Here is a 14,408-nt window from a genome sequence, read left to right as displayed (position 1 = left end):
ACCCGGCAGGTCAATCCCTGCGCATACCCGCCTCCCGCACCAGGGCGCTGGGGCCGGGCTCGTCCGCAGCCCCCAGCTGCAATGGTCTGTCCCTGCCCCGCGCCGGTGGACGGTTCTATACCATCCCTTCCTCCCGGCACCAAATAGTTCTTCCCGGGGAAGCGCCCAGCCCCGGCGGCACGGCGCTTACTTCCGGGTTCCGGCGGGGTGGGGCGGGCACTGCGGCTGCCCCTCCCCGCCCCTCCCCCCGTCGGGGCCGGCGCTATGCGCAGACTCGGCTCCTGGCTCAAGATGGCGGCGGCGGATAAACAGAAGCACGAGCACGGGCGGGTGAAGATCGGCCACTATATCTTGGGTGACACGTTGGGTGTCGGCACCTTCGGCAAGGTCAAGGGTGAGACCCGGGCCGCTCCCGGGGGGCGGGCGGGAGGAAGGGGCGGGGGTCGTGCTCTCCCGCCCCCCGGGTGGGGGCTGAGCCGGGCCTTTGCGGGGGGCCCGGCTCTCACTGCGGCCTGGGGCCCCGGGGAGGCTGCAAGAGTGAAGCGTGTGGCGGGGGCCGGGTCCCAGCACTAGGGCCGCATGTGGAAGCGGTGCGCAGGGGGAGCTCAGGGCAGTGGGCTACGAGGCGCTGAGTGTCGGGGACAGCTCCTGGCATTGGGTTGATCTTTGCCCTGGGCAAGGCGGGCGTGGGTATGGGTTTCGTGCTTCAGGGTTATCGTGGACAAAAGTAATACAAAAAGAGCTGGCAGGGGTCTTTGGGTAGGTGTGATACTTTTTATTAAACCAACTAAATAGCTGGGGAAAAGTTCTCTGCAAGCTTTGGGGCACAAGCCCCTTCTTCAGGTAGTGGGAGACCAGAAGAGCCAAGGTTTTCTGGAGCTGAAGTGGCAGAACACACAGGCTGTGGAGCAGTCCCTAGCATGTTGCAAACATTTGCAGGAACCAAATGTTGAACCTAATCATTTGTCAGTGGGTGGTTCCTCCTGTTTTATGGCAGGAAATAACTGTTCTCCAGAGGCAAAATGGCTTGATTTCATTTTCCTGAAACCTGAAGCAAGCCTACTTGCTGAAGCCTGGGATTGCACGTGCAGTTACCAGTGACCGTGCTGCACTTGCCTAACTCAGAAAAATGTTAATGCAAGGAAAATACCACATTTAATAAACATAGTCTTTGCATGTAGTATTTGAGGTTCCTTGCCAGTTAGATGAGATGCTCAAAAGGCTTTTTGCATTTCATAGTTTTGTTTGCACCAGCACTGATACTTGGCATCCATCCAAGATGGGTAGGTTTTTTTACTCTGTAAGTGGGGAAAAATAGCGGTCGGAAAGTTTTGAAGTTCTTAAGATCATGCTGTGAGTTAGTGGCAGTTATACTCTGCCTCAGATAAGGCTCTAGATTGTAAATCTGCTAGACAAGTGTGTGGCGTGCTTGTTAAAATAAATATGAGCCTTTTTAAATAGTAAGGGCCTCTAAGGGAAGGTTTTCTTTTAAAATTGACCACTGTACTATTGCAGAACTGAACCATAACCCAAGCACTATTTGCTTTTCTTCTTAAACAGTAGATGTTGACTTTTGTGTGTGTGGGGGGGGAAACTCTAAGCATGGCTAAGAAAACAAAAAGGACCTCCAGAATGTAGTGAAGTTGTGATTTAACCTTAGTATTTTTAAGATGCTTAAAGGCAAGGATATTTGGGGAGCTTCTTGCCTTGAAATAAAAAGCACAAAAGAAGCTTAGTGTACCTGCAGACATGCCTAAGAAAGATTTTCCCCAGGGCTCAGACAGCATTGTTATGATGACACAAGTGAATGAGAGTCAGCACTTCAGGTATTGCTAGCAAACCCTGTGTCTAGCTGGCAAAAAAACCCCCAAACGAACTGCTGTACGTATTACAATACGCTCTTGTACATTCTCCATTGCTGAACTTGTTGCTAATCCTTTCTATAACGTCTTACTAGATAAAATTAAGCTTTGAAGTTGTAGGAGACATTCAGACATTGATTTAATTAAAAGGAGTTCCTTATTGCATTGACTCTTGTTGGTGCCCTTTTGTCTTAGGACATCTAGTTACCCGTTCTTCTTTTGTTGAGGGCATGACATTCTGTTAGCAGGATTTCTTTTTGATTGTTCAGCACTTTTAATTACTCTTGTGGGGGGAGTGGTTTCTCTAAGGACAGCTTAGTTTTCTTACTTGGGGGCAGCTCTAAAGGCTGTATGACTACTTTGCTAAACTGTAAAAGAGGCATTTCCTTAAGTTTTCAAGTCAGCCTCCACAGAGAGGAATGCTTTTACTTCTGAGCTTTCTGCAGTTAAGGATGGAGAAATATAAAAGTGAAAGCCTTAAATGTTAGGTAAAAGGCAAGGTAGAGTAAGACACAGCTTAGGATTTCCTTTGGTTGATCATTTTGGTGAGACTTCAACAGAACTCAGTATTCCCCCTCTTCTCCCCCCTGTTCCCTCTTTCCGTACATGCTAGTAGGCAGGTTTGCCTCTTCAGTTTTGGCTCTGGTTCATTTCTGCCATTTTAAAAGCTTGCATCCTAAATTGTTGATGTTTCCAATTAAAGCCTGAGAGGTAAAACAGTTCAGGTTTCCAAATCTGTAAGTGAAGCAAGAGGCTTCATAAACCCCTTAATTTAATATATATTAACTATATATAATGTGTATATGTAATCCTAAGTGGAATTTTCATTTTCTCTATGTTATGTGCTAATAATTTATATTAATTAGTAAATAATGTAGAGAAAATTAAAAATCTACATTTTTTTTTCTTTATACATAAACCCTGGAGAGACTTATTCCCTTGGTACCCAGAGTTGCCCTGGAAACTTTAGTCTGTACAGTGCGCACATGTCTCTGTCACAATGCCCTTGATGGTAAAATATTGAGACATAGTTAGTTACTCTGCCTTCTACCTGAATTAAGATTAAAATATTGCATGTAGGTTGAAAGGGATAACAAGGTAGTGTGGAACATAAGATTACTCGGCAAAAGTGTATACTTAGAATAAAAGTATGAGGGAACATTAATATGTATGAAATCTTATTAGCTCATACTTTTTTAAGGTGTTTGTACTCTGAATTTACCTTATTGACTTGTCAAAATAAGTAGACTCTAGCTAACCTGTCATGAGACAACTGTCAATCTTTTTTGTTTGCCAGGTAATAGTGAAGACCGGTTTTGGCACCTGTAGACAAAATAGTTTGATTATGCAATCTGACTCTTTGATTAAACCTTTTTTTTTTTCTCTCTCTCTCAAGTTTGGGGTTTCTGTAAGCTTAATGGTTATGGTTACTTTGAGTAAACTGTTGGATCTAGATTTTTCCAGTTGAAGACTAGATTATTAAGTTTAGTCAGAGAGGATACATGAGTGTGGCTGGTGCTTTTTCATTTCAGACCACTAAGTCCATTATTCTAGCACTTGAAAGTTTATTGCATATTTGAGTGTCTTTTACCAGTGTCTATGAATCAGCTGTCCAAAGATTACTTGCTGTCTGCCGTGACTTGGCTTGTGATGGAAGTCCAAACTTTCAAATAGAATTTCTTTGGGGCTTCTTGGGATTGCAACTCTGAGTTGGGGAACTGTCACTCTAAAAGTTTCAGGAATGATAACATTCTGGGTTTTAAGTATGTAAAGTTTATTGAGATTGGGGCACTCTGGGGGTTGCTTAAGAGATTATCCATGTCCTTAAATTAGGAGATGTGATTTAAATAAATAACCCACTCCTAAACTTTTGGTTTGGGGATAAGGAAAGTATTACTTCCTTAGGGCTTCATGTAACAATGTATCTGGGCTTTAAGTATCAATGGCAAATACAAATCTCTACACCTTTCCTATGTAGAGTTCTTTGTATTAAAATAGGGGCTTGCCATTTTAAATTTAATGTATAGGAAATTTGATGTGGTCCTTATCCTGGAGAATTAATACCACTCAGTCCCAAAACATCTATGATGAGGTGAATTTTGATTTTCTTGAAAAGTGTCTTTTTTTATGTTTAAAGGAAGAAAAATCTTCTGCTCCACTATAGCAGGGGTGGGCAATTATTTTTGGACAGAGGGCCACTTACTGAGTTTTGGCAGGTTATGGAGGGCGACATGACAGGCAGCCCAGGGCAGATTAATATTAATTTTCTAAATTTTTATGGGTACAGCAGGCTGGATAGAATGGCCTGGCAGGCCACATCTTGCCCACCCCTGCACTATAGGAAAGGCGAGCATTATCTTGTGTAGTATGTCTTCAAATAAGTTGCAGGAAGATAACAGTCCTTTCTCACTCTTTTTTTTCCCCACAGAAATATGCAGTATTATGAACTGAGATCTAGCTTTGCATTCATCACAGAAACTGAATCTGAAAGAGAGCCAACAAATCTGTTAATAATGAGTCTTGGCTATTTTGCCTCTGCCAGGTGCCTTGAACTATTACTTATTGCCAAAAGTTCTTGTAATGTTTGGATTAAGGACAGAAAATAACATTGTTAATAAGTGTAATTGGAAACCATAGCAGTTATTTGGAGTGAACCTCAGAGAAATTATTAAACTACTAAGCTGTGGTGGTGGTCTGCTATTAATAAAATGAATAGCAGTCTTTTTTTGAGGTTTTATAAATGGTGAATTAAGGACAAAAAAATGCATTACAAAAATGGACTCTTTGAGAGAGATTTGGGTACAGAACAAATTTCTTACTGGACTATTAAATAGTACCATCCAGTGAAAGAGTAGATTGTTAGTTTGGGAAGACTGAATGGTTTCCCTTCTTATTTAAGAAACCTAGGATATGTTTTATGCCCTGAACAAATTGAATATTGGTGGCTGTACTTGGAGTACTGCAGAATGCTACTTTTCTGGGTGGGTGCATATCTAAAATATAGAAGCAGAGTGGATAAAATCAGTGCTTAAAATTAGTTGTCTTTTAAATAAACGATTTGAAATCAAATGTGATTTTTGGCAGTGTATAATGAATTTATTTGCATTAAATGAAAAAATCTAGCAGCAGATATCTGTTAGTATTTATAAAAAAAAAAGATGCTGAATTCAGGGAAGTCATTGCCTATGCACGTAGAACTAGAATTTGTTAAAGTGACAAACTGTGTTTTGACAGTTGTAATTTCTGAAAACACAGGATTATTTATTTATTATCTGCTCCGTTTTTAGTGCCGGTTTCCTTTGTATTCCTCCTTCTCCTCCCCCTTACCCACCGCAGAGTTCCAGCCTTTTAACCTTTGGCATGTGGTTCCTCTCTTCTGGGGCACCCAATGTTTGAAACATGTAACAAGATCTTGGAAACTTTGCTATCACTCTTTACTCGGGATAGTGCAAAAATGTGCTGTGCTGTGCTGTACTCCCCTTCATGCACTTGTTATACAGTACACATTAATGAGCAACGTTTTGGGGCTTAAGCCAGTCCTCTAAGGAATTGAAGATGCATTCTCTTCTGAATCACCTGAGTGAATCCGTCTTTCTGTCACCCACCTGTGTTTAGTGCCTTTTTGCACTCTGTATGGTTTAATGACCCTTGTTTTTATAAACTGCAATTCCATTTGTCTGTTGTTCCCTTGCATCAGGCCATCCATTGGTTAGTTAATTCCTTGGAGGTTTTAAGACCTGAAAACCTAGTCTGTCTGCCAGAGGTGCTCCCATTTGAATGAATGGTCGTTAGGTTTTAAGGAATGTCCCTATGTCGGGCATGAGAGTTCTATATTTCCTCTGTGGCTTTTACTGTAACAGAAGGCAAAGATAGCAGATAAGGCAAACCCTACATACAAAATGAAGCAGAAGGTTCACAGTCCGTCAGAATGCATACAATAAGGGAAGAGTCTGCCCTACACATCCATTGTTTAGAGGAATATTTGCTAAAAACATAATGTTTTGGTGTCTTCCTTTTGACTGTGGAGTCCACCACAAAACAGAAAAGAGCATGTGAAAAAGGGCAGCTCTGTAGAGGAAGGATCTCGTTACCTGAACATTCACTGAACTGATCAAGAGTGAACCAAGTAGATGCAAAATCCTATTACAGTATCTCTAGAAGGTAGGAACTGTGGAGACTAGAATCCATGTTGGAGCTGATTTTCAGATACTGATGCAGTTAAGCTGTAAGAAGTCATCAAATTACAGAAGGCGGAAAATAATACCGTCAGCAAGATTTTACTGCTCTTGTAACCAAGGGAAAAAATAGGGCAGGATGGCTCCTTAGAGATAGCATCTGGTGAAATAAGCTGTTGCCTTTGAAAGCGTGTGCTTTTCTAAAGCAGTCTAAGGCAGTGGTTCTTAACTTTTTTTTGGCATTGAGATACCTCTCATTGGGCTTGAAACACCACTCCATAACTTTCGTGAATTGTGGCACCCAATTTCAGAAACTAGTTTATATATTACAGTGCTTTTACCTTCTTGCAGTGAGGGGTGGGCGATCACCTAGGCAGGGACAGTGAGCCTGTGCTTATCTGTTTAGCTTATCTGCATATCTCCTCACACCATGTGTCATCCTTCCAAGACTCTGGTGGCACCCTGGTTGAGATGCACTGCTCTAAGGTGCCACCTTCCCCTGTTGAGATGAATGTGGATAACTATATTACTGACTAGGGAAAGAGAAAACATACCCAGACCAAACTGAGATATTGGTAAGCTAGGTTGATTTCAAGAAAGCCACCTAATTGAGCTGTTTACTGAGTGGGAAACACTGCTTTAAAATAATCTTTTCAACTTGTACCCCCGTTACCTTCTAAAGAAAGGTGCATTCTCATTGGTGCATAAACATGTTAAAGCATGTAGATTTGCAGTTAACTAGAACCTTTATTCTAGGTTTGGTACATTCTAGGGGAAAAAAAATGCATATAGTTAAGATGTAAGTAGTTACAGACCTTCACTTTCATATTTTTATGCATTTAGTATGTCAGAAAATGCTAAATTTATTGTGTGTTGACTAGTAACTAGCTTTTATTTTACGATGTGCTAGGTACCTGGAATAGAATGGTAAAGGGGATTTTAATTTAAATATACACAACAGCAAATAAACAAGCTTTTAAATCTTTAAACTACTCAAGCTTCTGTCTCATTTGGAGTGCTGAGCCAATTTGAGTTCATTTCAGCTGAAACACTAAAATATTAGAGGTGTACTGATATGTTGGTCCGATCTCGGATCAGCACTGATATAAAGAAAATTATCTGTATTGGAAATCAGCCCGATATGAATGATTAAATGGCCTGTGTGTTTGCTCAGAGAGCTGCATGTGGCTTGTAAATGTGTTGTGGGGGAAGAGAAGGGGCGTGGGAGAGCAGATCAGGCCCCTGTGGTGAGAGAGGAAGTGGGGCTGGGGTAGGGACTGGGGCAAGCACTGTTCAGTCAGGGTGGAGTAGGCATGGGATGGAGCCGTGGCCCATCCTGGGGCGCAGGGAGGGAGGTGGGGTATCTCTCACCACTGTGCACTGCTTATCTGGTGGCTCATGTCACTGCTGCTCCTGCTGTTTTGGGGGCATATGCCCCTGGATTGGGGTGGGCTGGGGCCGGTGCTGTGTGTGCTCTTCCCAGTGGGGGCTGGGCCACGCTGCACTCTAGGCAGGCGCTGGCAGTGCTGGGGTGGGTAGTTGAGGGGCTATGGCAAATTTTCAGGTGGCTGTAACCACTTCTGTAGTTCCCTCCCAGCACCACTGCTGCCTGCCCCAAGTGCAGCCCAGCCCAGCCCCTGCTGGGAAGAGCCCAGCACAGCCGAGGCCCTGCACCTCTCTGCTCTAGCTGGGCAGTGCCTGCCTCAGCCCCACTCCCTTCCTCAGCGCAGGGGCCTTGATTTTACCCTCCCCGCCCCACCCCTTCCCTTCCACCTCCTCTTCCACCCCAACAGATTTACTAGCTGAACACTGTTTTTCAAGCTGCCAGGCTGGTATCAGAAATAGGATTGGTATCGACTGATACGTCTCCTTAAAAATTGGCTATCAGTATCAGCCCCAAAAATCTCTATCTGTGCACCCCTGTAAAATATGAGTATGAAACCACTTGGATGGCCTTTGTGGGTGATCCTGAGAATACAGGTGTTGGGGTTTACTGGAGGAAGACAGGCTAGATTTGTACCTTATGCTTCATCTCTGATTTAGTCTAAGCCAGAGGCCATCAACATGTGGCATAGGTGCCACAAATGGTATAGGCAACCTCTGTGTGGTACATGGCAGACTGGGAAGGGTACAGGTGGTAGCACAATGGCAGATGGGACAGGGGACAGCAATCAAAGCATCAGATCAAGCAGGATCAGAAAACTGAGCAGCAGATTAGGTAAGGGAAAGCATTTGGAGTGGCACATGAGGAGGATGCAGGGCTAATTTGTGGCACATCTGCCGAAAAGATTGGCTTCCAATGGCATAAGCTTCCTTGCCTGAGCTCACTTCCACAGATGTTGTGGAAGAAAGTGCACAGAGCAGTGTATAAAATACAAAAAGGAAGAGAGGGGAAGGGGGTAGTGCTGGGAGAGTCAAGTTGGCCATAAACCCATAGGGACAAAGAAATCGCAAAAACTAATCTAGGTAATAGCATAAGAATCCATAGTCCCTGTTTAGATTATGCTTAATACAGTCCAGGTTGTGAATGATTTCTTGTTCTGCGGTTTCCTGTTGAAGTTCATTTTTAAAGCTTTGCTGCCTCAGAACAGCTACCCTGTGGTCAGCAATGGACTATTCGGGGAGGCTCAGGGGTTCTGCCACGGGCTTGTCTTTCTGGAACTGATATCAGATTGGTGTGTACTCATTCTTGCATGTAGAGATTGCCCTGTCTAACACAGACACGAGACACCTGTTGGCAGATGATACCATAATGGTGCTGGTAGAGGTGTAGCTGAATGAACCTTGGATGTTTATAATCAGTGTTGTTTGGTCCTGGAGTCAGAGGTTGGGGTCCCAACACTTGTGATGACTGCTTGCCACTAGCATGGTGCCCCTCAAAAGATCAAACCTTTAATGCAGCAGGTGATTCACTGTGCCAGACCTATAAAGCTTTACCTTCACAGTTAGTCTCCCCTTCCTTCTCCCTATTCTATCTTCTTTTTAGTTTAAAAAAGAATTCTGTGTCACTCAAGTTTTTGTTAGAGGTTTGTGGATTCATCATAGTTTATTTAGATGTTTAAAGGTAGTAATAGGTTTAAGCTTTAACATATTATGTACTATATTTAATTTTTAACATGCTTGTTTAAAAATGTTACTTAAGTGATATTAAATAGAAAACTATTTTTAATGATCTCCACCCCCCTTTTTTAATTATTAATTGATAAATTTGGTGGCTCTTGGACAGGAGGAGTGCTGCTGAGGTAGTGGGGAGACAGCCTATGGCTGCAGAGGCACTACAAAAATTCAGTAGCATGGTGCTTTCAGTTGAATTGCGATATGGAATTGCTACTTGATCTACAGGGAGAGTTGGAGCTGGGTAAAGGTATGTAGCCGCTTGTAGATAGTTGGAAAGATCCACAATTGTTGGAAAGCTTTAAGTAGAAGAGATTTAGCTCAGGACTGATCAGTACAGTAAAATAAAAGGCCATTAAGAAAGTTTTAGCACTTGATTTTCATATTCTTGTATTACAGGAGGCTTTCATTTTGATAAATGGATTAAAATGAGATGAGGCTGAAAAGATTTGGTATTGTGGTCTCTTATAAATTACACCCTTAATTTATTCTCTTTAATCTCTGGCAAGAGGTGCTTCTGCTCCTGTTACTTAGCAGTCTTTAGATGTGAAAGAAACTAGCAGTTCTTTGGTACAGTGCTATTCATGATTGCAGGGCAAACCACACAAGTAGTGGGATGTTTTAAAGTTTTGTGGGGGCCAATTGTTTCAAGTGCAGTTAAATCAATGTGACATGTCAAATGTAAACAGTGATTGAAAGCTTAAGTGTAGTGTAGTGGCCGATGGAGCATTAAGTAGATAGTTCCTTGGTGGGGGAGTGAGTAGAGTGAAACTGAAAATTTATTGATAAAAGAATGTTTTTGAAGTATGTGGAGAGCAGGCTTGTGTTGGGCCCAGAAAAGGTTAGGTAGCTAATGAAAATTATGAACTTGAGATGACTTGCAGAGCCCACTCGGATCCAAAATACCCTTTTTTCACTTGAGTATATTCCTTGTATTCTAGCAACAAAGTGAGGTTGCTTGCAAGACCATTCCTGGTTAAGGAGTCTATACTAGGGATAAAGATGTTTTCTTGTACTTGCAGTCTGACTTACGATGCTGCACTGGAAGTACAGGATAAGAATATATAAATAACAGGATAAAAAATAATTGGAAGTGGTAAAACAACTTGATTTTGTCAGGGTGCTTTGTAAACCTATTTTATTGAAAAAGGTAAAATTAGGTTTATTTTCCATAGTGCAGTGGATGAGCCTAACTTTTTCTCCCTCTCTTGCAGTTGGAAAACATGAGTTAACAGGACACAAAGTGGCAGTGAAGATTTTAAATCGACAAAAGATTCGCAGCCTTGATGTAGTAGGAAAAATCCGCAGAGAGATTCAGAATCTCAAGCTTTTTAGACATCCGCATATAATTAAATTGTAAGTTTTTTTCGTTTGTTTGTTTTTGTTTTCATGATTGTTTAAAAAAGCAATAAGTCTTTTGTCTCTCTCTTTTTTAAAAAAATCTGGAACAGTTATTATGGAAACTACCAAGCTTTAAAGGTAAAGTATAATATATTTTATTTGAGTAGGTGAAGGAAAATCCAACATACATGAATAGGACTGCTGTCAAAAAATGCGTATTTTTATTTTCAGCAGTCTAATTCATGTATGTTGGATTTTTTTCAGTGTGCTTTCTTCAGAATATCTTCAGGCAACTAGTTTTTTTCTGAAGGGGAGATGAGCAGAGATCTAAGAAATAGCAAAATCATCGGGGTGCTCATGTTCAGTAGCTGAGTTGTTTTATATTTGCTAACATTTTTCTCCTTAACAACCTACTTGTACTCAGCTACTACTTCATGTTCTTAAGTGGTTATTTGAAAATTATTTTCCTGTTTGTCAGCTGGCAGTGAATAATTTCAGGGTTGTGAAATGAATAACTTCTCTGAGGAGGTCCAGTTTGTGTTCCACCCTCTTTCCTAGTTTCACTTCAATCAGTGAACACTGGTGCATTCCCAAATGTGGGCTTGCTCTTTGGTAGTTGCTTTGATCCTGGGTTCTATAACTTCTTTTAATAGTTGATTTGGTGTATAGAGGAAAAAATTCCTAAAAGGGCACATCTTCACTGCAGGGTAACTCAACCTTGATTAAATTCTAGCTCTGTCATGAGCAGTTGCAATGCAGAGTCATTCTCAGTCGCATCTATTTGACTGTATGCATGCTGAGTGTTGCTCTCACTCACTGATGATGTCACAACTTCTCATGTTATATTCTCTGGTTCTTAGCTTTGCAGTAAACTAAGCTGTTCCAATTCTTTCCTAGTGAATTGTGGGAAAACAAACATTGGTGAGTTCAGGTTGCTTAGTTTGCATACACGTTCTCTAGAGGGAGGTTTCCCAGCCTAGGTACTAGAAGGACTTGGGGTCTGGTTTATACTCTAGGTTAGGCCAGCTTGTTTCGCTAGATAAAACACCATTACATCTTGGTAAGAGGTTTTTGGCTGACAAACTGGATTAGGGACAACATGAAAGATCCCAAATTAACTCTGCAGTGAAGATGGGCTGAAAAACATTCCCTCTTCATCCTTCATTATTCCTCAGCTGGAACACTGAAGACAAAAATGAAACTTAGAACATTGGTCTTATTTACTCAATGGAAGTACACAGACTTATTAAATACTTAGTTATAAGGTATAATGATTAGATTTTGTTTTCAATACGGCTCATATTTTATATTCTGTGTTGAGTGTATTAATAACATGTTGTTTTACCAGGTACCAGGTCATCAGCACACCAACTGACATCTTCATGGTGATGGAATATGTTTCAGGTGGAGAATTGTTTGATTATATTTGTAAAAATGGAAGGGTAAGAGGAATTCCCAAACTTCTATAAAGTGTGCTTTTTTTTGTTTATAAATGCCTGTCTAGTGCTTGTCCTGTTTAAATAGTGGGGGAGGAGAGAGAGAGAGTGTACACACGTGCACATGTTCAGATGTAGTCCTTCAGTTTAAAATTAATAGTTGTGAACTATCCGCTTCCCCCCCAGCCTCCATGTAGCAGGACCAGCATGATGCTCCCTGGTAGCTGTGTGGCTCCTGCTCTGCTCCAGCTCTTGGGTTGTCTTTTCTGTTCCCTTCCCTGCTACTCCTTTATTGGAGTAGCTTGAACATGAAAAAGGAATCTGCCCCAGCATCCCTGAGCAGGACCCTTTCTGTTTGGCCAGTGGGTCTTTCTTATACCCCACTGTGTCCAGCCCTGCCCCTGGTGCTAAGTGGGCCCTCTTAGTCTGTCTGCACTCCTAGCCCCCATGGCAACATGTGCCCTATTTGTAGCCTCCTACCCTTTATAGGCATACCCATGTTTTGCAGATGTTAGCAGGTAGCTGTTCCCATGGGCACCTTGCCCCCAATACAATGTCTGGCCTCTGCCTCTTTCCTCTAGCTGACCCCCGTAGCCTAGGCCAGCGGTTCCCAATCTGTCAGTGATATGCATTAACAGTTTTATTGTGGTTACTTTATAAGACAGATTTGCTGATGGTTCTTAAGGTTGTATCATTTTAAATTAGATGCTGTGCAATCTGTCAGAGTTTGGGAACCGCTGGGGTAGGCCCACTGTGGTGTACCTGGCTTCTGGGCTCCAATCCATGTTTTGCCCCTTTTCAGGCTTTGGGCTGCTGGCCCATTTCCTGTCCCTCTAGGGCTCTGTGCCCCAGGCCCAGCTTTGCCTCTTTTGGGGGCACCTGGCTCTGTTCTTACTCCTCTTGGGCACTGGCCCTAGCCTTCTGAGCCTTAACCCATGTCTATCACCTTTTCTAGGTTCAGGTTTTAACACTTCTAAGCTTCTGCTTGTCTGTTTCTTGATCCTGGTCCCTAGCAGGGTTCAAAAACAGCATGTGCCCTTCTGGCACCCAAAAGTGGCCTCCTTGTTTCCCCTTCTAGACACATCTGGTCCACCGGTAGTCTATCACAAAATAAAAAGGGACTCAACAAGTGAACTCACTTCCCTTTTGGGGCTACTTATGGTATAGGTTCAGTCCCTTTCTCTGGCAGAGACCATCCTGCCCTATCTATGGTCAAGGCTGTACTGTTCCTCCTGCATGAGGGAAAGCCTATTTGTTTCCTGGACACTGACCTTTCTAGCCATCCTGGCCTGTTAGCTGGCCTAAACACAAGGGCTGCTTCTTAGCCCCAGCCCTGCCAGCTGCCTCTGGCTGGGCCACACAAACTGTCCTTCTAATGGCCCTCGCTGATCCTGCTGGCTGTCTAGTTTTCCAGTAACAGGGTAAGGGGTTCCCTCTTTCACTCCACTTAGAAGGTTTTGACTACAGTAAAAGCTCTACAGTAATAGAGCATGCAGGCTTGTAAGGTGCTGGTTAACGGAACTTTTAACGTAATTAGTTCTTTGATTCAGAATTTGCGTCTTACCTGAACAACGTGTGATACCAACATGGTTGTTATAGTCAAGCCTACTGATGCACTCTAACCACTCTTGCAAAATCTTCCGAAGGTCTTGGTCCATTCAAATCTGAGTCTCCTGATGTTTAGTGAAGCTCTATATACCAAATGCCCTTGCTATATGAAGTAAAATATGAAATATTTGAGCCCTAAAAAGATGGTAGTTCTGTATATGCTTTTGAAACTGACTTGAGACCTCAAGTTTTGACTCTGACGCAATGAATCACACTTCTTATAATTGATTCAAAGAATAACATTTTAAGTGTAAGTTCTGTTGAAAGCATTCGAGCTTGGGAACATCAGTACTAGGTTCTAATATTGTCTCAACCACTGAAACTGAGACCATGGCTAGTGTTGGAGCAAAATGGCATCCAGTCTGTAACATATTTATGCATAACTTTGTGTTCATTAACTCGGATGTACTTGCAATTGTATAAAATAAAAATGCCTTGCTGCTCCTAGAAAAATACTGGATGTATTAGTCTTTTTCATTTGTTTCCTTTTTTTAGCTTGATGAGAAGGAGAGTAGACGTCTGTTCCAGCAAATCCTTTCTGGTGTGGATTATTGCCACAGACATATGGTAGTACATAGAGATCTGAAACCTGAAAATGTACTGCTTGATGCACACATGAATGCCAAGATAGCTGATTTTGGTGAGCATTTTTATTCTAAACACAACATTTGAATAACCTCCAAAGCATTACTGTCTGTAAATGCAGAAAACTTTCAGGTACTTGTATACCATGGTGATGGACATGGCAAAAGAGGGACAGGCAAAATACAGCCCATGGGCTGGATCCAGCCTGCCAGGCCATTCTATCTGGCCCATGGAGCACCTAAAATATATAGTAAAATTAATACTTATTTGCCCTGGCTCCCTGTTGG

At 42.3% G+C, this 14,408-nt stretch overlaps 1 protein-coding gene across 2 annotated transcripts in view; it reads left to right on the top strand.

The window, feature by feature from the left end:
* Positions 1 to 261: 261 nt before the first annotated feature.
* Positions 262 to 14,408, top strand: part of PRKAA1 (protein kinase AMP-activated catalytic subunit alpha 1) — a 31,194-nt gene continuing 17,047 nt past the window's right edge. Inside the window, exons 1-4 of one of the 2 annotated variants that reach the window (XM_090037987.1) lie at positions 262 to 394; positions 10,366 to 10,507; positions 11,841 to 11,934; positions 14,032 to 14,176. In XM_090037987.1, coding sequence (XP_089894113.1) covers positions 265 to 394; positions 10,366 to 10,507; positions 11,841 to 11,934; positions 14,032 to 14,176 — 511 coding nt within the window. In that variant the 5' untranslated portion in view covers positions 262 to 264. Of the gene's footprint in view, positions 395 to 9,262; positions 9,402 to 10,365; positions 10,508 to 11,840; positions 11,935 to 14,031; positions 14,177 to 14,408 lie in introns of those variants that run through there. The other variant, XM_090037988.1, reaches the window with a different exon arrangement.

Source organism: Crocodylus siamensis, chromosome 3, assembly GCF_052110815.1.
Source record: "Crocodylus siamensis isolate JL-2025a chromosome 3, ASM5211081v1, whole genome shotgun sequence".
NCBI lineage: Eukaryota > Metazoa > Chordata > Crocodylia > Crocodylidae > Crocodylus > Crocodylus siamensis.
This window is presented reverse-complemented; position numbering and strand designations above follow the sequence as displayed.